Here is a 27,986-nt window from a genome sequence, read left to right as displayed (position 1 = left end):
TCTCCACAGATGCATCAGGAATACACCAAAAGACACAATAATTGCCACAGAGAACCAGCTGAACACCAGCAAACAACTTTGGACACCAGAAAGGACTGCAAAGATCCCGACATAACTAGGTAGGACAGAGGGAAAAAAAAAAAAAAAAAAAAGGAGAAAGAGGAGGAGAAGGAAGGAAAGGGACGGGTCCCAGATGCTAGGGCAGGGGGATCTGAAACAGAGGGGAGATTGCTGAATTTGGGGAAACGTCCCTTATCTGATGGGAAAACCCCTTCTCCAATGGGGAATTTCCCTGGGTCAGAAGGGAGGCATTTGGGACTGTTCAAAGCGGGTGAAACTGCTGAGCTGTGGCAGACGGGAAAGAGTGAGAAACACATGGAAGGTCTGCACCATGGCTCAGCATGTCTGGACTGAGACATCGGTTCACAGGTGAACAGGGGGTCTGGGAGCTGGAACGTGGGAACTGGAGAACTGGTTCAGGGTGAGAAACATCGTTGGCAGTGGGGAGACAGACTGAGAGGACAGGAGGGAAGAAATCCACAGCGGAGAAAGCCTACCGCGGAAAGCTGTGTGGCCATAGTGGCGGCTCAATTCTGCTGACTCACAAGCGGGGGTAGGAGCCACGGGTGTAACCTTTCTCTCGGGTGCCTTGGATGGACCAAGGAAGGATCCTTGTGGGCCTGGCTAACCCACTCAGGGATAACAAAGGTCCTGGGTGGGGCTGGCCTAGAGTGCCTGCAGCCGAGGGCCAAAAGTCCGCAGAGTGGCCCAGCTCTGGAGACATTCTGTTTACACCAGAGCTGCCGGTGTCCCTCTGCAACAGGCACCACCACGGATGACTGAGCCTCCATGACCCAGGGAGGGCGCCCCGGCAAGTCGTAGCAGTGGGGAGGAGCCGCGAGTAGAGTCACTCTCTCAGCCTGAACAGCCCGAGCCGCCCAAGTCGCCATGCCCCAGGCAGGGCGCCACTGCTCACTCACCCCGAGGGGAAGGGGCCACTACTGTACCCTCTCTCTCCCCACACACGGGCACTTACATATGAACAATAAAGGAAGTTCTGCTGGTCACAGAATAATACAAAAAGCCCAAGATGGGCAGAAGGACACTTAAAGCTGAGACCCCAAGGAAAGAGAAATATTAGCATTAATTCTATTGATCTGGTCCATTCTGGGGTCAGTTCTTTTTTTTTTTTTTTAATTACCATATTAGTCCTAAGGGATCTACATGTTTCATAACATATTTTTTATTCTATTTTTATTTTTAGCCTTTTTATATATTTCTATTTCTAGCTAAGTTTTTTGTGGTGTTGACTGTATCTCTCCTATTTTCTTTTCATCTCTATCTTTTATACATTTCTATTTCTTTTTCTTTTCATAATTCCAGTCACACTATGCTCTTCTGTTGCCCTGTCTTCTATCCTTTTTTAGTTTCTTTTATCTTAATATACTTATAAGCAATATTATCGGTCTGCTCTATCGCCTTGCTTTATTCTCCAGATGACACACTGCTATGGTTTTTATTATTAAGTCTGTCTTTATCTTAGTTCTACGTATAATTGTCTGATTTCATTCTGAGAATCTTCAGTCTGTCTGGTGGTACTCTTACTCTGTATTATATTTGATCCTAGCTTTCAAATTCTCCCTGGATGTGTGTTTGTGTGTATGTGGTGTTTCTTTTTTTGTTTGTTTTTGTTTTGTTTCTCTTTTGGTTTTGAATTTCTGTTGGTTTTCTCTTTGATTGTCTAATAGCATACTTGGGTTCTTCTGTCAGGTCTTTCTAGTGCCTTATGTTCTACTGGATTCAGTATCTGTGTGTCTTATACATGTATGTGTTTCCTTGACTTAGTATTTGTTTGATTCAACACTCTGCCATTAGTCTGGGGCTTGGACAGTCTTCTTCAAACCCCTTTATTGCCGGGACAAGAAACCTCTGAAGTCTGGACTACTCCATCATAAGTCAAGTAGGAGGCTCTGGGGAGGGAGGACTGAATCCAGGATGCTAGACTAGTAGGCAGTCCTCAGACACAGGGAAGATTAACTGCAGAGAACTCTCCAGAGCCTTGTATCAGAGTCTAAGACTAGGCTTCATCCGACTGTCTGCAACTGCCAGTGCTGGACACATCACACCAAACTACAAACAAGACAGGAACACAAACCCTTCCATCAGCACACAGACTACCTAAAGCCATATTAACCTCACAGTTACCCTAAAACACACCTCCTGACACAGCCCTGCTCATCAGAGAGAAAAGACACAGAGCCACACACCGGAAAGCAGACACGAGAATCCCCCACCAGGAAGCCTACTCAAGACACTGGACAAACTCCAAAACAGGGGCTAGAGGGCAGAAACAAAAGGAATTACTACTAGGCAGCACAGGGAAAGGAGACAGCAAATCCTATAAATTAGACAATATGAGAAAACAAAGAAATACCATGCAGGCAAAGGAGCAGGGAAAAAACCCACAAGACCAAATAAATGAAGAAGAAATAGGAAAATTGCCTGAAAAAGAATTCGGAGTAATGATAGTAAAGATGATCCAAAATCTTGATAACAAAACACAGAAAATACAAGAAATAGGTAATAAGGACTCAGAAGAACTAAAGAGCAAACAAACAGTAATGGACAACAAAATAACTGAAATTAAAAATACTCTAGATGGTATAAACAGCAGAATAACTGAGGCAAAAGAATGAATAAGTGAGTCGGAAGATAGAATGGGGGAAATAACTGCCACAGAGCAGGAAGGAGAAAAAAGAATAAAAAGGATGGAAGACAGTCTCAGAGACCTTGGTGACAACATTAAGCGCACCAGCATTCAAATCACAGGCATCCCAGAAGAAGAAGAAAACAAGAAAGGGTCTGAGAAAATATTTGAAGAGGTTATAGTGGAAAACCTGCCCAACATGGGAAAGGAAATAGTTAATCAAGCCCAAGAAGCACAGAGAGTCCCATACAGAATAAACCCAAGGAGAAATACACCAAGGCATATATTAATCAAACTAATGAAAATAAAACACAAAGAAAAATATTAAAAGCAGCAAGAGGAAAGCAACAAATAACATATAAGGGAAAACCCATAAGGATAAGAGCTGATCTTTCTGCAGAAACTCTGCAGGCCAGAAGGGAATGGCAGGATATACTGAAAGCCCTGAAAGAGAAAAACCTACAGCCAAGAATACTCTACCCAGCAAGAATCTCATTCAGATTCAATGAAGAAATCAAAAGCTTTACAGAGAAGCAAAAGTTAAGAGAATTCAGCACCACCAAACCAGACTTACAACTGCTAAAAGAACTTTTCTAAGTAGGAAACACAAGAGAAGGAAAAGACCTACAAAAACAAACCCAAAACAATTAAGAAAATGGTAATAGGAACACACATGTCAATAATCACCTGAAATGTAAATGGATTAAATGCTCCAACCAAAAGACACAGACTGGCTGAATGGATACAAAAACAAGACCCTTCTATATGCTGCCTACAAAAAACCCACTTCAGACCAAGGGACACACATATAGGCTGAAAGTAAAGGGATGGGAAAAGATATTCCATGCAAATGGAAGTCAAAAGAAAGCTGGAGTAGCAATACTCATATCAGACAAATTAGACTTGAAAGTAAAGACTATTACAAGAGACAAGGAAAGACACTACATAATGATCAAGGGATCCATCCAAGAAGAACATATCACAAAGGTAAATATCTATGCCCCCAACATAGGAGCACCTCAATACATAAGGCAAATGTTAACAGCCATAAAAGGGGAAATTGACAGTTACGCAATAATAGTGGGAGACTTGAACACCCCACTTACATCAATGGACAGATCATCCAAACAGAAAATAAATAAAGACACCCAAGCTTTAAATGACAGATAAGACCATCTCGACTTAATTGATATTTATAGGACATTCCATCCAAAAATGACAGAATACACTTTCTTCTCAAGTGCACATGGAACATTTTCCAGGATAGATCACATCTTGGGTCAAAATCAAGCCTCAGTAAATTCAAGAAAATTGAAATCATATCAAGCATTTTCTCTGACCACAATGCCATGAGACTAGATATCAATTACAGGAAAAAAACTGTAAAAAATACAAACACTTGGAGGCTAAACGATTCACTATTAAACAACCAAGAAATCACTAAAGAAATCAAAGAGAAATCAAAAAATATCTAGAAACAAATGACAATGAAAACACAATGACCCAAAACCTATGGGACACAGCAAAAGCAGTTCTAAGAGGGAAGTTTATAGCAATACAGCCCTACCTCAAGAAACAAGAAAAATATCAAATAAACAACCTAATCTTACACCTAAAACAATTAGAGAAAGAAGAACAAAGAAACCCCAAAATGAGCAGAAGGAAAGAAATAATAAAGATCAGATCAGAAATAAATGAAAAAGAAAGGAAGGAAACAACAGCAAAGATCAATAAAACTAAAAGCTGGTTTTTGAGAAGATAAACAAAGTTGATAAATTATTAGCCAGACTCATCAGGAAAAAAAGGGAGAAGATGCAAATCAACAAAATTAGAAATGAAAAAGGAGAAGTAACAACGGACACCACAGAAATACAAAAGATCATGAGAGACTACTACAAGCAACTATATGCCAATAAACTGGATAACCTGGAAGAAATGGATAAATTCTTAGAAAAATACAACCTTCCAAGACTGCACCAGGAAGAAATAGAAAATATGCATAGACCAATCACAAGTACGGAAATTGAGACTGTGATTAAAAATCTCCCAACAGACAAAAGCCCAGGGCCAGATGGATTCACAGGCAAATTCTATCAAACATTTCAAAAAGAGCTAACACCTATCCCTCTCAAACTCTTCCAAATTATAGCAGAAGGAGGAACACTCCCAAACTCATTCTACGAGGCCACCATAACCCTGATACCAAAACCAGGCAAAGATGTCACAAAAAAAGAAAGTTATAGGCCAATATCATGGCCTGTACAGGCCATGAATATAGATGCAAAAATCCTCAACAAAATACTAGCTAACAGAATCCAACAGCACATTAAAATAATCATACACCATGATCAACTGGGGTTTATTCCTGGAATGCAAGGATTCTTCAATATACGCAAATCAATCAATGTGATACATCATATCAACAAATTGAAGGATAAAAACCATATGATAATCTCAATAGATGCAGAAAAAGCTTTTGACAAAATTTGACAACATCTATTTATGATAAAATCTCTACAGAAAATGGGTATAGAAGGAAATTACTGCAACATAATAAAAGCCATATATGAGAAACCAAAAATCAACATCATTCTAAAGAATTCCCTCTAAGAACAGGCACAAGACAAGGGTGTCCACTCTCACCATTATTATTCAACATAGTTTTGGAAGTTTTAGCCACAGCAATCAGCGAAGAAAATGAAATAAAAGGAATCCAAATTGGAAAAAAAGTAAAATTGTCACTCTTTGCAGATGACATATTATACATAGAAAACCCAAAAGACTCTACCAGAAAACTGCTAGCACAAATTGATGAATTTAGTGAAGCAGCAGGATACAAAATTAATGCACAGAAATCTCTTGCATTCCTATACACTAACAGCGAAAAAGCAGAAAGAGAAATTAAGGAAACTCTCCCATTCACCATTGCAACCAAAAGAATAAAATACCTAGGAATAAACCTGCCTAAGGAGGCAAAAGACCTGTACTCAGAAAACTATAAGACACTGATGAAAGAAATCAAAGACAACACAAACAGATGGAGGGACATACCATGTTCCTGGATTGGAAGAATCAATATTGTTGAAAATGACTGTACTACCCAAAGCAATTTACAGATTCAATGCAATCAAATTACCAACGGCATTTTTCACAGAACTAGAATAGGATATCTTACGATTTGTATGGAAATGCAAAAGACCCCGAATAGCCAAAGCAATCTTGAGAAGGAAAGACGGAGTTGGTGGAATCAGGCTTCCTGACTTCAAACTATAGTACAAGGCCATAGTGATCAAGACAGTATGGTACTGGCACAAAAATAAAAAGGAAGATCAATGGAACAGAATAGAGAACTCAGAGGTAAGCCCAAGCACATATGGGCACCTTATCTTTGACAAAGGAGGCAAGAATATACAATGGAGAAAAGACAGCCTCTTCAATAAGTGGTGCTGGGAAAATTGGACAGCAACATGTAAAAAATGAAATTAGAACACTTCCTAACACTATACACAAAAATAAACTCCAAATGGATTAAACATCTAAAGGTAAGGCCAGACACTATAAAACTCATAGAGGAAAACACAGGAAGAACACTCTATGACATACATCAAAGCAAGATCCTTTTGGACCCACCTCCTAGAATCATGGAAATAAAATCAAGAATAAACAATGGGACCTCATGAAATTAAAAAGCTTTTGAACAGCGAAAGAAACCATAAACAAGACATGAAGGAAACCCTCAGAATGGGAAAAAATAGTTGCCAATGAAACAATGGACAAAGGATTAACCACCAAAATATACAAGCAGCTCATGCAGCTTAATACCAAAAAAGCAAATAACCCAATCCACAAATGGGCGGAAGACCTAAATAGACACTTCTCCAAAGAAGACATACAGATGGCCAACAAACACATGAAACAATGCTCAACATCACTAATCATTAGAGAAATGCAAGTCAAAGCCACCATGAGGTATCACCTCACACCAATCAGAATGGCCATCATCACAAAATCTAGAAACAACAAATGTCGGAGAGGGTGTGGAGAAAAGCCACTCTCTTGCACTGTTGGTGGGAATGTAAGTTGGTACAGCCACTATGGAAAACAGTTTGGAGGTTCCTTCAAAAACTACAAATAGAACTTCCATATGATCCAGTAATCCCACAGCTGGGCACATACCCAGAGAAAACCATAATCCAAAAAGAAACATGTACCATAATATTCATTGTAGCACTATTTACAAAATAGCCAGGACATGGAAGCAACCTAAATGCCCATCAACAAATGAATGGATAAAGAAGATGTGGCACATATATACAATGGAATATTACTCAGCCATAGAAAGAATGAAATGGAGCTATATGTAATGAGATGGATAGACCTAGAGTCTGTCGTACAGAGTAAAGTAAGCCAGAAAGAGAAAAAAAAATATTGTATGCTAACTCATATTTACGGAATCTAGAAAAAAAAATGGTACTGATGAACCCAGTGACAGGGCAAGAATAGGGATGCAGATGCAGAGAATGGACTGGAGGACAAGGGGTTAGTGGGGGTGGGGGTGAAGGGGAAGCTGGGATGAAGTGAGAGAGTAGCATAGACATATATATACTACCAAGTGTAAAATAGATAGCTAGTGGGAAGTTGCTGTATAACAAAGGGAGATCAACTCAATGACTGGGTGATGCCTTGGAGGGCCAGGATGGAGAGGGTGGGGGGAAGTCGAGGGAGGGAAGGGATATGGGGATATGTGTATAAATACAGCTGATTCACTTTTGTGTACCTCATAAGCTGGTACAAGAGTGTAAAACAATTATATTTCAAGAAAAAAAAAAAGAACAGAAATGAAAAAAAATAAAACCATTACTGGTGAATTCTATATTATGAGTATTTTATCTAAAAAAAATAACCCAACATGGCCAAATCACAAAAGAAGCTGCAAATCAATCACGCATTATACAGAACCATTCGATAAGACTGAATTGAAAATAAGACCTATATGTTCATAAAAGTGAAAATTTTAAAAAGTAACAATGTCTTTAAGACCCTAATTATGCTAAGTAGACAATGAGAACAGTATTCTAGAACTAAACTTCTTGGGAGATCTTGGGAGACAAAAAAAATTTTTTTTTTTAATCAGCTGTTCTTGATTAAATTGCTTCAAATGTGAGAAAGTAACAAAAAGTTACCGCAGCATCCTTGTCCTCTATTAAGCACTTGTAAGATCAAGAATTTGATGACTTGAATTACAGCAAATGCCATAATATCTTTGCATATAAATGATTATGACTGTAGTTGCCTAAATTGGGTTGCCAAGTTCAACGTGGCAAATAGAGCAGGTCTAAAAACATAAAAATGGTGAATGGATTCAAGAGGCAATACAATGCTAATAAATGCAATCCTGCAAATTAAAGATTTGTTTGTTTTTAAGAAAAAAATGCAGCAACGATGAAGGCAAAAAGGAAGTGGAAAAGAGTATTTGTATGAAAAGCAAAATCCACTGAAACGGAAAAAGAAATAGTGTAATAGAAACATATACCATGTTGAAGTCTTAGCTCAAACCCCATAAATTTAGCCCAAATTCTGTTGAGCATAAAATTTTTCGTCAAAATTACCATTGTATGATGTTTCATCTCCGTTACTATGTGCTTTGTTCTTTCCAGTTTAATTGGAGGCTTTATTAAAAAAAAATAAACCTTGAAGCAATTTTGGTGGTTCCTCTTTTCATCACTTCAGTAATAAAATGTCACCTTGCTCACTGTAATAGCTGGTGGCAGTGTCACTGCATTCAAGGAAATAAAGTGTCTAGGTTCCCTTTTTCCCACCGTGTGACACCGTGTGACTAAAGTGTTGAAAACTTCTGTACATAAGGCCACACATGAAGCCACCTCCGGCTGTTCCGTGAGTGATTACGAGGCTAAGTGGTCATCCCTCACCAGAAGCTGTGTCCCTGAGCCACGTCAACCATCACTTTCAGGTGTGCTCTCTGGCAAGGGGCGTGTTACACGTTCTGTTGTGCTCAACAGAACTCCCACGTGAGAACGCCTTCCTTCAGGAATAAAACCCTCCCACCTGTCACAAAGCTACGTTCCGTGAAGAATACGAGTACTGTCTGACCACCCCAGGTCTAGTCGCAACCAAGGTAATCCCGCATATTGAAAAAAATCCAGTGACTACATCCGCGCACACATGCACTTTCCGTGTCTCTGCTGAGAAACGTTTAGCGCGGCAAGCACTGGAATTACCACGCCGTGCGGAAGGATGCAGGACAGCAGCTGCCAATATGCATTTTAGAGACTGTGCGGTGACTTTTATAGACATGAGGGCAACATACGTTCAGCCACGCACATGGACTTGCTCGCGACCGTAACAGGCAGAGGCGCCGAGAGCCGTGTGCAACGCCCTCGACCAGCCCACCTATGGTTCTAAGATGCACCAGAGAAGTCCCTACACGGTCTTAACTGTGCAGAAATTATAGGACACCAACTACAACGTGTTCGTGTCCTATAACTTCTCACATCAGCTCACATCAGTTCCATACATGTTGCAACACATAACTATCTTTTCCTGTGAACGCACATTCAGCTTGTGTTAAAGCTGTATCGCTAGAAAGAGACGTGGGAACCGGAAGCTGTGGGGACCGCGCGGGAGCACTTCCGGGTGAGGGACCAGACCGCCTGCCCCTCACAGGCCGCCTCACAGGGCGCCTCTCCCCCCACAGGCCGCCTCCCCTCCACAGGCCGCCTCCCCCCCACAGGCCACCTCCCCTCACAGGCCGCCTCGCCCTCATAGGCCGCCTCCCACCTCACAGGCCACCTGCCCCTCACAGGCCGCCTCCCCTCACAGGCCGCCTCCCCTCACAGGCCTCCTCGCCCCCACAGGCCGCCTCCCTCTCACAGGCCGCCTCCCCCTCACAGGCCGCCTGCCCCTCAGAGGCCGCCTCGCCCCTACAGGCCACCTCCCCTCACAGGCCGCCTCGCCCTCATAGGCCGCCTCCCACCTCACAGGCCACCTGCCCCTCAGAGGCCACCTCGCCCTCACAGGCCGCCTCCCTCTCACAGGCCGCCTCCCCCCACAGGCCGCCTCCCGGGAGCCGCCCCCCCACCGCCCCCCGCACATGGGGACGGGCGCCCCGGGCCGCATTACCTTCTCCTGGTACTGGCGGCGCGACGAGTCCAGCGACTGGATGAGCGCCGTGGCGTGGCCCACGAACATGGCGTAGCAGGTGGCGCCCACGATCATGCTGAGCATGGTGATCCACACGTCGGACATGCTGACGGGGGCCTGCGCGCCGTAGCCGATGCACAGCATGTGGCTCATGGCCTTGAAGAGCGCGTACGAGTACTGCTTGCCCCAGGAGTCGTTCTGCGGGGACACAGCGGGGAGAGGGGCTTAGCACGGGTGGGGCCCCCGCCGCCACGCCGCCCCCTCCCGGGCGCCCCCTCCCGGCCGCGCTGCGCCCCGCGCCGCACACCCCTGCCGCTCCGCTGAGAGCTTCCGGGAAGGCGGCTGCCCGCCAGCCGCGGCGGGCGAGCGGGCACGCGGTGCGGGTGCGGGTGCGGGGCACGCGGGTCGGCCCAGTCCGGGGATGTCTGCCGCGCCTGTGGGGCTCGCTGTGGAAGGGCCGAATGGGATGTGGGTGTCGTCCCTAGTCCTCGACGTCTTAAATGGAAGAGACACATAATTGGCACATACAGATCTGAGCGATGAAGAGACTTCCTTGAAGCCTTCTCTGAGTAATGTAGATTTAAACTCGAATGCAGTGTCTATTTAACCTTAAACTCAGGTGTTGGTGCTGGATCAGTCTTGTTGGCTTTCTATAAATAATAAAATAAAATAAAATAAAATAAAATAAAATAAAATAAATAAAATAAAAAATAAAATAAAATAAAATTAAATTAAAATAAAATAAATAAAATAAAATGCCAAGTAATATCTTGGCAGACACTCTGAAAAAAAAAAATGCTGACGTCTGAGACTAGTTATTAGATACAATTTCTGTTGTCATTCCAAAACTTTATTCTAAGTTCAATTCTACAAAACTAAGCTGTTCAATTTATCTTATATACTGTCTGATAAAACGGAAAGGACTTTTTGGATCAATTTGTATCAAACTCCCTAGTCCAGGATGTACATAATTTAAGAGACTCAGTGCAGAATAAAAATTTGAAGCCCTTTAGTTCAAAATGTAGGGGAAAAAAAGTACTGCTAAAGATAATAATAAAGATTTTTCCTTAAAATATTTGATTACTTACAAAACTTGGGATAATAGTGCTAGTTGAATAACAACATAAATTTACACACTTCAAAAAATGGAATTTTGATGTCATAATTATACATAATACAAGTAATATTATTATACTATTGTGATATCTTGATTGATCATACAATTTTCCTGGCTTAATTTTCTGACATTTATTCCTTAGGTCATTAGAACTTATACAATTAATAATTTCATCTTCAATGATAAAATTGAAAATGACATCAGTTGCTTTCGGCTAATGCAAGATCACACAATTTCTGACACATTTTTAATTCTGAGGGAGACCTTTCTGTTGATGCAATTGATAATGGAACTATTAAGAGTATTTTATAGCTTGGGACAATATTACAGTAAATTTTTGATAAATTATTTTAATGTATAAATTTTAGTACATCTGGAGCTGATGATTCTCATGGAATATTTTTTTTCAATCTTTATTGGAGTATAGTAGCATTACACTGTTGTGCCAGTTTCCGCTGTACAACAAAGCAAATCAGCTGTATTTATACATATATCCCCATATCTCCTCCCTCTTGAGCCTCCCTCCTGAGCATCCCTCCCACCCTCCCTATCCTACCCATCTAGGTCATCAGCCATCATCGAGTTGATCTCCCTATGTTAGGCAGTTGCTTCCCACTAGCCATCTGTTTTACATTTGGTAATGTATATATGTCAATACTACTCTCTCACTTTCTTTTAGCTTCTCCTTTCCCATGTCCCCATGTCCTCAGGTCCGTTCTCTACATCTGCATCTTTATAGAATAATTTTTAATAAAGATTTAACTCTTCATTTAAATCACATTCATGAAATTGTGATTTTTTAAATTACAGTTTTTAAGATAACTGTAGATTAACATGGGAATTGTAAGAAATAATAGAGAAATATCTCATGTACCCTTCTTCAGTTTCCCTTAATGGTGACATCTTGTAAACTATCCTGCAATGTTACAACAGGAAATTGACATGGATATAATCCACTGACCTCATTCATATCTCACTAACTGTGTACTCATTTGTGTATTTAGTTTTACGCAGCTTTATTACGTGCAGGTTCCTGCATTCACCACCACCGTCAGGATACAGAACAAGTCCATCACAATAAAGAAGCTCTACACTGCGTTTACATTGAATTTAGTGTTAAATGTAAATGTGTGCAGTGATATTTTAATATTTCCTCTGACACTTCCTGTAACTTGCCAAGGTCGTGCAAGAAACCAAAAGTAGTTTCATGATCTGGATATAATTCATAATGCCTGTTTATGTATTCTATTCCTGTATTTTCAATTACAATGAAAATTTAATTAAAAAATTTCTTCCTTGTTAATAACTGGCTCATTTAAAGTTTTATATGAAAATAATGTTATTTTCCATTATATGTGATGACCTTTAAATTTAATCTGTATTTCTAGGCTGATGTATATTTGCTTTGCAATGTTGCAGAAATTTTCAAACCTGGACATTTTAAACTCGAGAATTCTAATAACTCCCTGATAACCTTTATTGCATGGCCATGTGAACTCCTTTATTTTGTAATAATTTACTGATAAAGTTTACTGCTTGAGCTGATAAAGTTTACTGCTTGAGCTCCACACGTTCTGTCTTGGAATTTAGGCAGGAGATTTATTATTTGCGGAGATACTGTAGGGATGGGCTCCTGGGACGGATAGGCAGGTGGCTCTCACCAGGGTCCTATGTCTTTCGGTTGCCGCTGTTGCCTGTGCCACTGCTAACCTGCACCCAGCTGTGGCTTGGCCACACTGGGGACACACAGTATCCCAGCCTGCTGAGGCGTGCATGTGTGCGCCTTGCTGCCTGGCCGATTGCTTGGCTTCTGTACTTCCTGCTGTGCCCACAGGCCTGGACCTGTGTATGCACAGCTGCCACCTTGCAGCTCTGATGCTCAGTCATGCTTTGTTGTCCCAGTGGACTTCACTTGCAAACCATAAATTCAAAGATAACATTATTATGAACTTCAGGATGGCTGTAGCAGAGCATTAATCCGAGCACAGGGTCCTTCCCAAAGCAGGTCCCTCTGCAGCTTCCAGGTCATACACCACATACCCATGGAGCCATCCCTGCCTCTGTCAAGTTAACTCTAAAATTATCATAAATTTAAGAAATATACTGAGTCTACATGGATACTTTTGTTCCTTATTTTAACAGGATTTTCTAAAATCAAATTTGTAGATGAAAACACGATAAGATTTAAAAACCCAACCTCATAACCTTTGCATGCGGCTGCTGACAAATGAAACATAACTAGTCCTTTTAGTTGAAAGAGTTAAGGCTCAAAGTGAAATTTATTTTATTTTTTATATAATAAAGCCATGCTGCCACAGTAAACTATCCAGAGAGAGAGAGAGAGAAGTACAAATGAAATTTAATTTTATAGAAAGAAAATTATTTGTATATTATACAATGCAAATTGTATAAATAAACCCATGCACAAGTTTTAATTTTGGGGAATGAACAGAGTTCATATTTGTATATATATAATTACTCTCAGGAATACACTTAAGGTTCCCCAAATTCTAGATGTTCCATAATCAAGAAGTGGAATATTTAATTAACAAGCAATGCTCTCTATAAAAATCTTGAATGTATATGTTATTTAAAATATTTAAATTCTTGAAATTCAACTTAATAACATACTGATAATACTAAAATTGGATTCATTACAAACCATACTATAAAATAAACAAAAGCCTTTTATCCCTATGATCCATTCAAAGAATGGACAGGAAGAAAACAAGTTTAATTTCTTGCTTTAAATCTCTGTGGGGCTCCTAGAGAACTCCAGGTAGTCACCTGTCATGGTGACTTCTATCCTGGGTATGATGATCTCACATGCCCGCATTCCTCATAGATTAGGGCTCAGCCATGACTCACTCATCATGTTCTAGAGCCTAAATTGTATGATTCAGTGGAGACACTCGACATTTTATTATTGTCGAAAGAAGGAGTGAATAAATACATTTTGATCATGATGTTAAATCTAACGCAAGACTTCCTTCCCTTATACAGGGGTATAGAAAAGGCATGTTGTTCATGTGGATGAAATTAGAGATAATGGAAAACATTCAAAAGTCCAGTGGGATGTCCAGTGGAGACTGCGCTTTAATTCTGCTCATATTGTTTGTTTTTGAGGGGAAGCAGCATGCGGAGCTGGAGTGTTATCTAATGCAGTTAGATCGCAGACAAACTATTTTGAACAAGACTGTGTATTTATGTTCATTTTCATTTATCTCCTTAGGCACACACAACAGGCGTACGCTCTGCCTCTTAAATGAGTTAAATGTGCATCATACATGCTTAATGATTCTTTCAAATTATGGAAAACTTTTCTACTTTTATTTTATCCATATATCTCTCCCTTTCTCTCCACCTATACTTCCTAAAAGCCAGGTACAGATTTCTCTGTACCCTTTTCGATGCTGATATAATTACATGCACACACTCACACGCACACATATTCTGAGATTCTGGTTTCTTTTTCCTATAAAAATGGATTATATCACATATATTTTTTCTGCACATTGCTTTTGTCACAGAACTATCTCCCCAAAATCTAGTCTTCATATAGCTTGTCGATGCCATAGTTAATTCACCCATTTGCCTGTTGTTTTCTCGTTTTTTTTTCCCACTACAAACTATTCTGTAATAAACAACCTAGTACATGTAACTCTTATTTCTATCAATCAGATTCCCAGGAAAATGTTTATTGGGTCAAAAGATAAAGTTTTCAATTTGTTTTTAAAATACATTGCCAGACTTTTTCAAAAGACTGTAACTTTTCCAAAGTCAAGTAAAAATACACTGCATCACCTTCTACAGTGAGAAATAGTTACCCATTGTTCCTCTTATTTGCATTTCCCGAACTAGCGAATTTGAGGTGTTCAGATACTTATTAACCAACCAGACCTTATTTCTGATGAAATTCTTATTTTTCTTTATTATTTTGTAATACTGTAATATTTTGAAGACTGGATAGGAATTCTTTAACTATGTGACTTAAATATTTATACCTAATTTATTCAATTTACTCTTTGCTGTACAAACGTTATTTTATGTAGAAAAATAAATTGCAGTTTTCCTTGACAGCGACTGGATTTCCTGTATTAGTTCAAAAACTTCCTAAATCTGAGACTATTCATATGTCCTAAATGGTTTTTTTTTGAGATTACGTTATTTTTATATTTACTTATAGTTACATCTTTTACTTAAGTGATTTCTTCCATTGGTATATGGAATAAAGTTCACATTTTCTTTCATTCTGAAGGGATCCTCTCTTGAGACAGCATATGACTGCTAATGAACTACCTGATCCACACTGACAGAAAAGTTCCTCCTTTGTCATATACTGTCTTCATATACACTGGTGTCTGTTTCTGGGCTCAATATTTTGCTCCACTGACCTGTTTGCCTATTTTATGCTGATATCATATGGTTTTATATAAAACACCCCTCTCAATTCCAGCAGGGGTTAAACTAAGTTACTATGTGAAGAAATTTGAACAATACCATGTTTTAAGCAGGAAAACACCTGGAAAGATGATGCTGGATGTGGGACAGGGCACTGGGGAGAAAACTCTAGTTGAGAACAGTCATCAAACCCAGAAAACTCCTCATCTATCTATCTATCTATCTATCTATCTATCTATCTATCTATCAATCATCTACCTATGTATCTATCTACCTATCATCCATCTATCATCTATCTATCATCTACCTATGTATCTACCTATCATCCATCTATCATCTATCTTTCATCTATCTATTTACCTACCTATCATCTACCTATGTATGTATGTATGTATGTATGTATGTATCATCTATCATACATCAGAACATTTTCTCATGGATCAGCCAGTCTAAATTATAGGGACAATATGTAAGAGGACAGGGAATGCACTAGGAAGCAGAGTGATGGCCAAGCTGAAGGGGTCAGCACATGTTCTATGCACAGTATGAGAAGCCTCTGACGTTTCCAGCAGGGCATCATACAATCGGAGCTATGCTCTAGGAAGGCGGGTCAGGAAGGCGGGTCAGGAAGCACTGTGGCGCAGCAGTTCTCCGTGGAGGGTGATTTTGCTGCCCAGGGACCACTGGGGGAGGAGCTACTGACGTCGAGGGAGTAGAGGCGAGTGAGCTGCTAAATGCCCTGCGACGCACAGGGAAGCTCTCCCACAGCAAAGAACTATCTGGTCCAAAATGCCAACAGTGGTGAGGTTAAGAAATCCTAGTGTGGAGAGTGGCCTTAACAACGGATACGGAAGTCCGTTTAAAAGCTATTACAAGTTTAAGGGAGGTGAAATGAGAGCTAAAATAGTATAAAAGTATAAAGTATAAAACAACAACGACAACAGACAATCTTAAGGAGATAAGATCTATAGAATTTAGCATATCAGCTTCTCATGAAATGGTAAAAGAAAGAGGATAGTAAAGTACCTCAGGGGGTTATGAGAACTTTAGAAAGATTCATAAGGCTTTTCCTTATGGAGGAGAGTGACTGGGTGGAGGGATCTTTTCTACTATTTCATGAGACCAGTATCATTCTCTTTAGATGCTGAGTTTCCTCTACACACACTGTGTGTCTAAGAGCCAGCCCAGTGCGCACGGCGGTATGTGAGTATTCAGCTGGCAACCACGTGATTATCAGGATGCCGTGGAAAAAATCCCAAGTGGAGCAGCGATGTTCTATAGCATTACCTCCGTCATCCTTTATCCCCTCCCACTCTCCCCACCATGGCCATCCATCATTACAGCCCTAGCGACAAAAGGTGCAAGCAGGAAAATTAGGTTGACTGTGATAAGGACACACATACAGCGTTATCCTTGAAAAACAGTGTGATAAAAACACCAGGCATGGCTCTAAACTGTTCAAAGCACCAAGCATTACATTAAGTCAGATTAGTCTTATCACACAGCTCTTATCATCACTTGATAAATGATGACATTGAGGCAGAGAACAGAGTGACTTGCCCAAGGTTACAAGTTTGTAAGTGGAATATTCAGTTTTTTGAACCCAGCTCTAGAGACCATGTTATTAACCACTGATACTTATCTCGACTTTACAAACCTATTGTATTTATAATTTTAGGCAAAATATTGAGGGTGAAAGACTAACTGACCAGCCCAAATTTCACATTTCAACCCTTATTTAATGCAGTAAGTTAAAATAAGGCAAAGAGCAGACATAAAGATAGAAAAGACAGAATCTTAGAGGGTTCTGTGAAAAATCCAGGAATGTATCTGTTCCCAATACATCCTCTTTATTTTATTATGTAGCTGCTCTTGTTTCATCTTTTAAAAATGATTGTCATGTTTTAGTCTACGTTAATAATAACATGAATAGGAGCCTATATACTAACAGTGCTTTACCATACAATCCAAATGTTACCAACTTACATAGAATTTGAACCCCATTGAGAGTAAACAAACAAATTACCTGTGAGCTCTGATTTAATTAGGGCTTACCTTGTTTTCATTTTAGGTAATGACTTCCCAACAAATTGCTGCTTACAGATTATTTTTCTATTATTCCAAGTGTTCAGTCTTTTAATTCATCACTTCACCAGGGCATCACTGAGACGGATTATTTTTTTGAAGAAAACGTACTGAGCCAAGTTTAAGGAAAATATATACAATTTTATTATCACGTCTGGGAACTTTCACATAGAAAAACTATATTTTGAGCTTTCCTAGGTTTACTTAAAATCCTTTCTAGGCATTTGTTTTGACATACTGTTTGTACTGCTACTGAATTTGGGACACAGTTAGGGGCTATGGCAAAAGAAAAGAAAACAAATGTTTATTCTAGAGTGTCCTAGATCTCCTGACATTCAGATTCAGACTGAACCACTTAGTAACCCACCATGGCAACACAAGTCGTCCAGTCATCGTCTTTCACATGGACTACAACTTTAAGTTAGGAGGCCAAAATATTCCATTACTGGACACCCGAACTCACTCTCCATCTCTCGAGAGCAAATGTCAATGCGAATGTGTTAGGCAGGAAAAATCTGATATATAGAATTCAGAAACTCAAAAATGCACACATCAATTGCTAAACTATTAAAAAAAATCAGAGAGATAACGAAGTGGTAGAACTAGAAATCGAGGTAGAGAATAAGCCTGGCTGCACTAGGTTACCAAATTTCTATCAGTGTGTTCGATTTACTTCTTCAGTCACTGGATACACTTACTACTTATATCAACTATTGCAATGCCAGTCAGACTGAAAGTTGCATTAAGGCGTCCTCGAGACAAGGGATACAGCACAACGTAAGCTGACTGAGGTCACAAGACGAGTCAGTAAATCAGGTCGCCAATTCCAAAGACACTGTGTTCACTGGACTGTGCCATGCTCTTCCTTTCTCTTTGTATAAAAGGACAGAGTCAGGGCAGAAGATGGCTGTTCTCCATCCATTTCACTGCTGAAGAACCACAACCACCAACAGCCTCTGGGACCAAGCTTTCTACTCATCAGTAACTGAAAGGGAATTATCCCAGTTGTTTCAGTATTAATTTTAATTTTTTTGTTCTTTGAAATATGTCCCCTAGAATTATTGGATTCATATATTGAATTATTCAGTAGGAATACTGTGCGTGCCATTTCTCAGGAGACTTGTGGTAAAGACTGCCAGCAATGTTGGGTGTAAGGTCAAAATGGAGATAGTCAAAGGAAATAATAGTTCTTTAAAAAATGTGTGTGTGTGTGTGTGTATATATATATATATATATATATATATATATATATATGATGAAGAATTTCCCCTATATGCTGTGCAAAGCAAACAAAGTGCACAAGAAGAAAGAGACCCTACCAACACCGTGCGTTTATTGATTCCGTGACTTATTCATCTTGATATGTAATATTAGCACTTTATTTTTATTTTTTTAATTTATTTTCTAATTAAATACTTTATTTCATTTACTGGCTGTGTTGGGTCTTCGTTGCTGCACAAAGGCTTTCTCTAGTTGGGGTGAGCAGGGGCTACTCCTCGTTGTGGTGTGTGGGCTCCTCATTGCGGTGGCTTCTCTTGTTGCGGAGCATGGGCTCTAGGCGCGCAGGCTTCAGTAGTTGCAGCACATGGGCTCAGCAGCTGTGGCTCACGGGCTCTAGAGCACAGGCTCAATTGTTGTGGTGCATGGGCTTAGCTGCTCCGCAGCATGTGGGATCTTCCTGGAGCAGGGACTGAACCCATGTCCCCTGCATCGGCAGGTGGATTCTTAACCACTGCACCACCTAGGAAGTCCAGCACTATATTTTTACACATATTAGTAAGTAGTGAGTTATTTCTCTTCCGTTCACATGATAGAAGCTCTTGAATTCTTGGGATATATATTTGCATTCTTGATAGCACTATCTCCAAATAATTTAAAATCCATGATTTCTAGCAATGACATGGTTTAAAAAAATCAGATATACAGTTACATGTATTTTTTCAGTTGGAGAAATTTTTTTCTTATTTTAAGTGTTATGATCTGCTTACAAACATTTGCACCTCTGACATCAACACTGTTGCATTATAGGAGGGTTTAAACAGTTTTTAGCAATAAAATATAAATTTACTGAATAACTAAATTGTTGCTACCATAAGAAGAATGGTGTCTGGTCATTTTAAGAGTTTGTTCTAGACGTGTCCCCTGGTCAATTAATCCTTTGAGTTCTAAGTGTACTCTTTCCTGTTTCAATAATGATGATAAAATACAAAATTTGCATTAAGTAGATTTATAAATGAAAATGTAATGATGCTTGAGATCATGGATATTTTTCCTCACATTCATTTTAATGTTGGTGCATTATTTTAAAATAAAAGTTAAACAAATCAATAAATTATTTTTAAATTTTGAGTTTATATTAACTCAGATTTTTGTGCTAAAAGTCCCTTAATACATATATAAAGGTCCTAAATCATACATTATTTCTAGATTTTAAGTGTGATTTTTCAATTATAATTAGCAATTCAAGAAAAATATTTTCATGCAGTACCTCTTCGTACAAGTAAATATAAGGAATTGTATTTTACTTATTTTCCATATATAAATATTGATAAATGTATTTCATATATATGCATAAATACAAAGGAACAATGGAAGATATTAGCATACACTGAGCACTTAATTCCTTGAAAGGTACTATTACATCATCTCATTGTTCCTTACAACATTCTTGAAATCTGATGTTATTACAGGTAGGGATGCAAAGCTTGGAAAAATTCAGAAACTTGCTCAAAGTCACACACCTGTACCTGGCAAAGCTGGAATGCAATTGGGTCTGTCTGAACCACAGTATAATCCTCTCTGTTCCAAAGATCACAGCCACATATCTCATAACCACTTATATGAGTAACATTCATGATAATTATAAAGCAGGATTTTCAAGCATTTTAAGAACATATCTGCAATAGAAAAATTCTTTAAGTATGTACATATTTTCATTGCAACCAGCCAAAGGAAACTTCTACTACGCTAAGGGAATTTAGAGGAAAAATTATCTCAGGTTTTCATCAGAGAAAACCTCTGAGGGAAAATTCCCTGGAGTGTCTGAGGTCAATAAAGATGGCTTGGTCATGTGGTTGTATTTTACTTTTATATTTTCCTATTGGCCCAGAGCTCTCAAAGGGCTCTCCTCCTTTCCTCCTATCCTCATAGCCAGGGATGGAGCAAACTATCCTGGTATCTAATGCAAAGGAGTTTTCTGGAAGGAAATCCTTATCTGAGACTTAATTCTCCAGAGAGCTGGAAGGTGCAGGTGACACAGGCAGGCAAGTTCAATGTGAAGCACGAACGGATGCTGCATGCTGTCACTCCACACCTGGCTGAAGTAAAACATGCAACGGATGCCACAGTCTCTAAATGCTGGTGTTCAATCCGCACCTTAAATCAGGTGTGTGGGTTTTAGCAAAGCAGCTCCGCCCTGATGATCTTCAGATTAGTAGATCATCTCTTTTGATGGCATTCTCAAGTTGTTCAGCTGTGCTAATTAGAGGTTTCTGCATCTCACTAGTGTAAAAACTACTAAAATTAAAGTGAAATTAAAGTGAAACAAAGAACCATAATCTTTTTGCTAGGCTCAAACTTCTGCTCTTAATAAAGAAAGTAGCCCCCTGAGACATACAAGAAGCAGAAAGTTAAGAACATCTTTCCAGCCTGAGTGTAACCCTTGGGTGCTTATTGTTAATTATTAGATCATAAAAGTTATTAAATATGCAATTTTTGTTTATGTAAATGTTTATGTTACCATATAAAAACAAGGAATTAGGTTTTCTTCCTAGATAATTTGCATACATGTCAATTTGTATGACAGATGGTGGAATGTAGAAAGAATTTATACTTTTTATGCAGGTGAAATGAGAGGCTTTATACAAAAGGCTGACACCTAAAGTGGCTGTATATAAAAAGGTGGAAACATAGTAAGATGTTTATGCGTTTTCCACAAAACAGTCCTATAAATGAGGATCTAAATTTATTAATAGCATGTGTACGTGTGTGTTTTAATTCAACAAACATGTTTATAGCACTTTCTACTGCTAGGTACAATTCTAACCTCTTTACAAATATGTAAGTCATGAATAATTTTATTAAAATATAATGTTCAGAAGCATGCATAACTAAAATGTAAAAAAATTTAGACCATAGAGAAAAGAAATGTGTAAGCTGACAAGAAGCTAACATTCGACACATTAAACTTATTTTTCTGTGGTAGACTGCCTTTTACCCAGAGATTCATAGAAAGTTATAATTGTATGAGATCTGGGCAAAAATTTAGTCTATGTCCTATGAGCAAATCGAGTTGCAGAATCTCCATCATGATAAGATGAAAATGCATAAACATGTAAGTAAAGAAACAGTTACAGAAGTGAAAATATTACAGACTACCCAACTTTATTTTAATCTAATTTGCAAGGAACAGTATATCTAAGGTCTCACCTGGTTTGTCTAATAATTGAAGAACAAAAGGAAGCTCTCATGTCTCTACATGCTTGCAAGTACCACTTACCTAACAAGATAAGCCTAGCAAACCCTCCACTGTGTAAGGCCGCACAAAAAGCAGAAAGTATTGAGCACTTAAAGTTATTTTTAGAAACCTAATATACAACTTAAAGCTCTTATCCTATGACACGTACTCAGTATTTTCTTAGCATGTGAGGCTTCTGTGTCAGAGTTACTGATCTGAGAGAATATTCTGCTTTGACTTCTAAATCCACAAAAGCCTTATACAAATGTAAGTCTTATAATGTGTGGACTCCCTGATCTCACCTACAACTTCACATAAAATTCAAATATCAAATAGTACTTAAGAAAGGCAAAACATATTTCTTGATCAATACTATCAAACCAAATACCTGTTTTACTAGTACTGGAAAGGTTAAAGGCTAGAGTCTCAGTGGTCTGTGATAAATCAGTTCTCCACTCAGATTACATTTGATTGTGAGTATATGTATGCGTGTGTGTCTGTGTATATGAGAAAGATGGAGGGACAGAAGGAACGAGAGAGAGAGAGAGAGAGATGGAACAATTTCTTCTTTTCAAGGCTCAGACTATCTTCCTTCATCCATATCCCTGAATTTAGATACAGACAGACTTGGAAATCTGTAAGCAAAACAAGCTATAAGACAGAAAGAAAAGAATTTGAAACAATCTGTTTTATTTTCTCCTTTTTTTTTTCCCTTCCAGCTTTTGGTTCTATCAGCTTACAAGAAGCCTAGGAAAATGGTGACTAAGACATACTTCCCATCTCTGAAGAGCTCCTTTCAATTCTCTAAACCAGAACAAAAATACATGGACGAGTGTCCCATATCAACCATGGCATTACTATCCAAAGAAAATATTAATGTGAAGTAAGTGCTCATCAAACTTCAGTGGATTCCTTTGAAATTATGCTAATGAGCATATTGCAGCTATTTTCTTACGGCATGGAAAAGAAAACGAAGGTTATCTTAGTTTTAGGAAAGAAGCAGGTTTCACTCTATTTCTGCATGACAAAACATATCATAATAAAAAGGCAAATGCTACCAAAAATGAAGTGTCCCTAAATCCTCTGGTAGAATTCTTCCTTGTTTCCAATTCTAATATTACCTAATGCCAACACAACCCACAGTTCTAACCACTTTGAGTGTGGGCCATGAGAATTGGTGCTTCCTAAGAAATACTACTTAGTGCAATTCTTGTAGGAGACTGATCTATATAACATCTTAATCAGGCAAAATGCCAAACGTGCCACAAACTGGCAGACTGACTTTAAGGAACACAGCCAGACGGGTCACATATATGTCTTCCTTAACTTCCTCTGATGTGGAAGGAAACACCATGGCTTACTGGCAAAGCTAGAGAATGCCTTAACAATTAACAGCAGCATTTCTCAGTCAACAGGGACTGTTCAGAAAAAGAAGTAAACAATCAAAGCTTAATGATTTCCCTTGTGCATCACTTCTATGACTCATGACAAATTTTCCCAAGCTAGTTCTAAAATGATTAATCTGCTCCGATGAGTAAACAGTCTTTCATCTTCAACTTCTTTGGGCACTAGTGACGCAGATTAACAACATCATGTGTGTGCGCCTGGGTGTGGGTATACGTGGATGCGTACCCCAGGCCTGCCTGGAAAAGGTGCAGCACAGCGTACAACCTGTGTGCTGCCCCTGGTAGCGCTGTGACACTAGATTTTCCAGACAGTGGAGACTGAAGCAGCAGGAAACCTCTGCTTCAGGGGAGCCGCCTTCCGTCATGTTGCAGATGAGGTGTGGAAGGAGAGTACCAAATTCTCCAGTCAGAGAATCAAGACCGTGAACGGCCTACTCAAGAATCTTTCCCATATCTTCTTCTAAGATGCTAGAAGTTACCTTGAGTCTCTCCATTTGGGTAAGAGAGTAAAGTCAGTGACCTTCTCTGGAAGGTCATGATTTAAAGGTCTGTACATTACCTACAGTCAGCATATCCTCCTGCTGTGGCCTGCAGCTTCCTTGGCTGGCCCCAGTAGGGTTCAGGTTTGACTCTCAAGACACTGGAACTGGATGAGTATTGGATAGCACCAAGCAGAGAAGGCATGAGGAGCATTCCAAGATGAGTGCTTTAGGGCACGGGTCCCCGACCCCCGGGGTCTAATGCCTGACGATCTGAGATGGAGCCGATGTAATAATAACAGAAATAAGGTGCACAGTAAATGTCATGTGCTGGAATCATCCCCAAACCATCCTCTCCACCCCTGGTCCTTGGAAAAACTGTCTTCCACGAACACTGTCCCTGGTGCCAAAAAGGTTGGGGCAGCTAAAGACAAGGGAAAGACAAGGCTCGAACGCCATCAAACTGAAAGCAAATGTCAGAAGTAGGACCTTCATCTGAGAAGAGGTAGGGCTGCAGTCAGTGTGTGTCGGGTACACATGGTGAGGTGCAGGCAGACTGCTGTTGCTTTACAGCGGTCCCTGGCTTGCCTTCGGCTATCACTGGAAACACAGTATGTGGTTACAGTGGAATGCTTCAAAGTATTCTTTTTATCCTCTATTATATTCAAGTGAGGTGGCATGCTGAGTTAGTACACAGTCACCCCTGAAGGTTGGCAAAGGATAAAAAACTCAAATATATTTGTCTCCATATGAGGAATAGAAAGCTTATAGAAACTCAGAGTAGAAAACGAATAACATGCTGCAGAGTAAATCCCAGAGCATCATTTATGATAAAAGTGGAATCTGAGCAATGGGGTAAGGGGAGAATCAGTAACAGTCAGAAAGAAAAAATTAAAATATTTTAATTTTAATTATTTCTAAAATTCACCTGACACTAACACTGCTGAGACACAGGGCAGCTTTATGAGAAGAGGGAAGGGTACTGACATTCTCCGTAAACCAATAGGTACCATGAAAGCATAAATGACAGTGTTACTGTTATTACTATTATTACTCAGCACTACACGTTGACAATGACATGGCTGCCTGAGGATCTCAATCATACGTGCTAAGTTGAAGATATTCAGATTTGATTCTAGTTATGTATTTTTCTCCATATTTTGTCAGCTACATTATGCAGGAGTAAATTGCACAAGTAAAATGGATGGATATTTCAACAAAGTTTAGATAGAGAACTTTCAAAGGGAGAAGAAAGGGTGAAGAATACTTAGTATTTAGAATGGTAATACCATCACAGGAATAAGAAGGGACAGGAAAATTGGGTTAAAGTAGTGATCTTGATAATTTGATATCGATACAGGAAAAAATTTATTTCAGAATGCACTAAGATATTTCTAGTGAACTAAGGCATTTTCAAAGGCAATGATCTACCCCTTAAATTAAATCTTCATTAAGTAGATTCATGGTATATTATCTCAATAAAAATGATAAAAATATACTTATGAACAGAGAACACAAAGGATTAAAGCTAACCTAGAAAGAGAATTCATATATCTCAAAGCCCAACAAGTTGTCCCCAGAGTTTAAGAGAAATAACTGAGCCTTGTTGTGTATTCTGGATGTTAATAAAGTAGACCATTTGAAAAGGAAAGAAGTTCCAGAAAACAAACCTTCATAAGCAACAACCCCTTATCCTATCAACATACAAATCTGAAGGCATCACAGGGGTTCTGATGTCATTTACTAGACTAAGCAGGAGTTGTTCTGTACGTACTTTTTATTCACTACTGAGTGAACTATGACAGGTTTCACTCCAATTAAGAATTTATTTATTTGTTAACCTATTTCCCTCTTCCATGCCGCCTCGTCCCATAAAACAAGCAACAAACCCCACACAAATCTAGTATACTCTCAATTACTTAGGTGAACAGAGTTGAAGATGATTCATCAAAACAAGACAGACCACGCTCCTGACCTGTAGCCCTAACTGTTTATGTGGATGTCCTTTACTTGGTTTTAAACAGATGTCCCAAACTCTTTGTGTCCAAACAGAACTCATCTAAACTGAGCCTACCGGCTCTGAAACCCACTGTTCTCAATCCCGCCGCTCAGTTTACTGACTGCATGTCCTACTTCCCTTCTCTCCACTGGGTGGACCCGAAGCATCTGGGCAGAAGAGCAACTAAGCAGTACCTGCTTCCACTTTGCCACCCAAATAGTTCTCAGGCCAGCAGGCTTGAAAGTACACATTTATCACAGAACAACCAACCGAACACACAAACAACAACAACTGAAAAGAATCCCCCTTCTTTACTGCATCCAGGCTCTCATTCCCTGCCCAGTACTTCCCTCCAGGACATCTTATGAGGTCATTTGGTTTGAGTCCATATTAAGCCCTGCTTTTTGTTAATTCTATTATCAAGTATTTATAATATGGAAAATAGCTTGGCATCCTTCACAGTCATGCTTGTCTTGTGTGTACTTCTTCCAGGATTGTGACTCTGCACAGTTGTTTCCCTTCCAAAGTTTTTAAAAATCAAATGACACTTCTGTGATGAACACTATGTCATAATTAGATTTTATCATCTTGTAAGATACCAGATACTATCATTTTATAAGTGCCAGTTGATATTAAACTGACCCTTATGTTCTTTCACTGTCCTTAGACTTCGATTCTGCTCCTTTACTCCTAAAGCCATATAGAGCCTTTTTTTTATTGTTTATTTTACTTTTCACTTGAATAGAAAAATAGAGTTCCTTTTTCTTTTTATTCCAGTTTTATTCAGATAGTTGATAAACATTGCATTAGTTTAAGGTGTACAACGTAATGAGTTGATATATGTATATACTGTGAAGTGATTATCACAATAAGTTCAGTTATCATCCATCACCCCACAGAGTTACAAAAATATGGAATGCTTCAGGAATTCACGTCATCCTTGTGCAGGGGCCATGCTGATCTCTTTATCCTTCCAATTTTAGTGTGCGCGCTACAGAATTGAGCACTAAAGCTCCTTTGCTTCATCCCAATGAAAATATGCTGCATTTTTCTTGTCTGGCTTACTACATATTATGGTACAAATTACCATTTAATATCTCCACTTTAACTCCCTCCCAGGCCATTCCTCAGAGCAGCCAGCAGCAACTCCAACCCAGGTACTCACACGCTTCGTTCCCTCGTGGCCTCACGAGTAAGTCACACCTACACGGGGATCTCAACAAGCTAGTCATGACACAGCCCCTGCCTCTCTTTTCAGCCCCACCCTTAACTTCGCTCCCCACGACACCAAAACCCGGACAGCTCCTGCCACCCTCTCTCTCCCACAAGCCAATTCAGTCTCCTCCATGCCTTCACACTGGTAGTTTTCTCTGACTCGACATCTGCTCTGGCTTCCTTCCCCTTCGCCTGGCCATTTCTGCTACTCTTGCAAGATGCGGGTCATTGTCTAACATTCTCAAAGAGCTGCCTCGATCTCTCCAAATCAGCCCTCCCAGTGGAGTCCAGCTTTTCAGCTGTACAGCCCAGCACGTATGCTTCCCTTTATTCTGTGACTGCATTGTACCATCTGTTTCTTTATTTGCCTTCCCAGTATAACCAAAGCTCCCTAAGAGCAGAGACCATATCCTAACCATCTCTGCACCACAGACATGCACCAGTGATTGATATTCACAGAATCTCAGAAAAATATTTAACTGCCTTAAAACAGTACTGGAGTATTATTCTGTGGTTCTATAGTGTTACCATAGCTACCTTGCCTTGTGTTGGAAGTTGAACAGCCAGATGCCTTCACCTGAACCACAAAGAAAACCAGAATCCCCCATTAAGATTCAGGCTATTTCCACTGTGATTGAAATGTGAACTTTAAATTTAATGGAGTCAAAGAGATGCCCTTAGCAGTCTCATCAACTATTCTCCCAGTTGCTACCCGCGTAGCAGATGGCATAAACAACTCAGCATATGTTTAAATACTGATATAAAAATTAAAATAATATAAAATATTTCCATTTATTAGACATTTGTTCCTTCATGAGTACCTTATCAGGGGACTGGCATCCCTGGCTAATTTTCAGACATGCTTTCATATATTCCTCTCCCCCCTGCTTTTTTTTCTTCTGGGAGGAAGGCAAATGTCCTTTCACGATGCTGTATTTATGCTTCTCTGGACCAAAAGTG

At 39.5% G+C, this 27,986-nt stretch overlaps 1 protein-coding gene and 1 non-coding gene across 2 annotated transcripts in view; both read right to left on the bottom strand.

Moving 5' to 3' along the window:
• HCN1 (hyperpolarization activated cyclic nucleotide gated potassium channel 1) overlaps window positions 1–27,986 on the bottom strand; it is a 406,279-nt gene that overhangs the window by 114,940 nt on the left and 263,353 nt on the right. The window contains exon 4 of the mRNA XM_057743764.1: window positions 9,848–10,066. Coding sequence (XP_057599747.1) covers window positions 9,848–10,066 — 219 coding nt within the window. The remainder of the gene's footprint in view (window positions 1–9,847; window positions 10,067–27,986) is intronic.
• On the bottom strand, window positions 26,717–26,818 carry LOC130842747 (U6 spliceosomal RNA). The gene has a single exon (XR_009050546.1). It is a non-coding gene; the product is annotated as a U6 spliceosomal RNA (small nuclear RNA).

This window comes from Hippopotamus amphibius, chromosome 1 (genome assembly GCF_030028045.1).
Source record: "Hippopotamus amphibius kiboko isolate mHipAmp2 chromosome 1, mHipAmp2.hap2, whole genome shotgun sequence".
In the NCBI taxonomy this organism is placed as follows: domain Eukaryota; kingdom Metazoa; phylum Chordata; class Mammalia; order Artiodactyla; family Hippopotamidae; genus Hippopotamus; species Hippopotamus amphibius.
The sequence above is the reverse complement of the archived record's forward strand: the minus strand, read 5'-3'. Positions and strand labels throughout refer to the sequence as shown.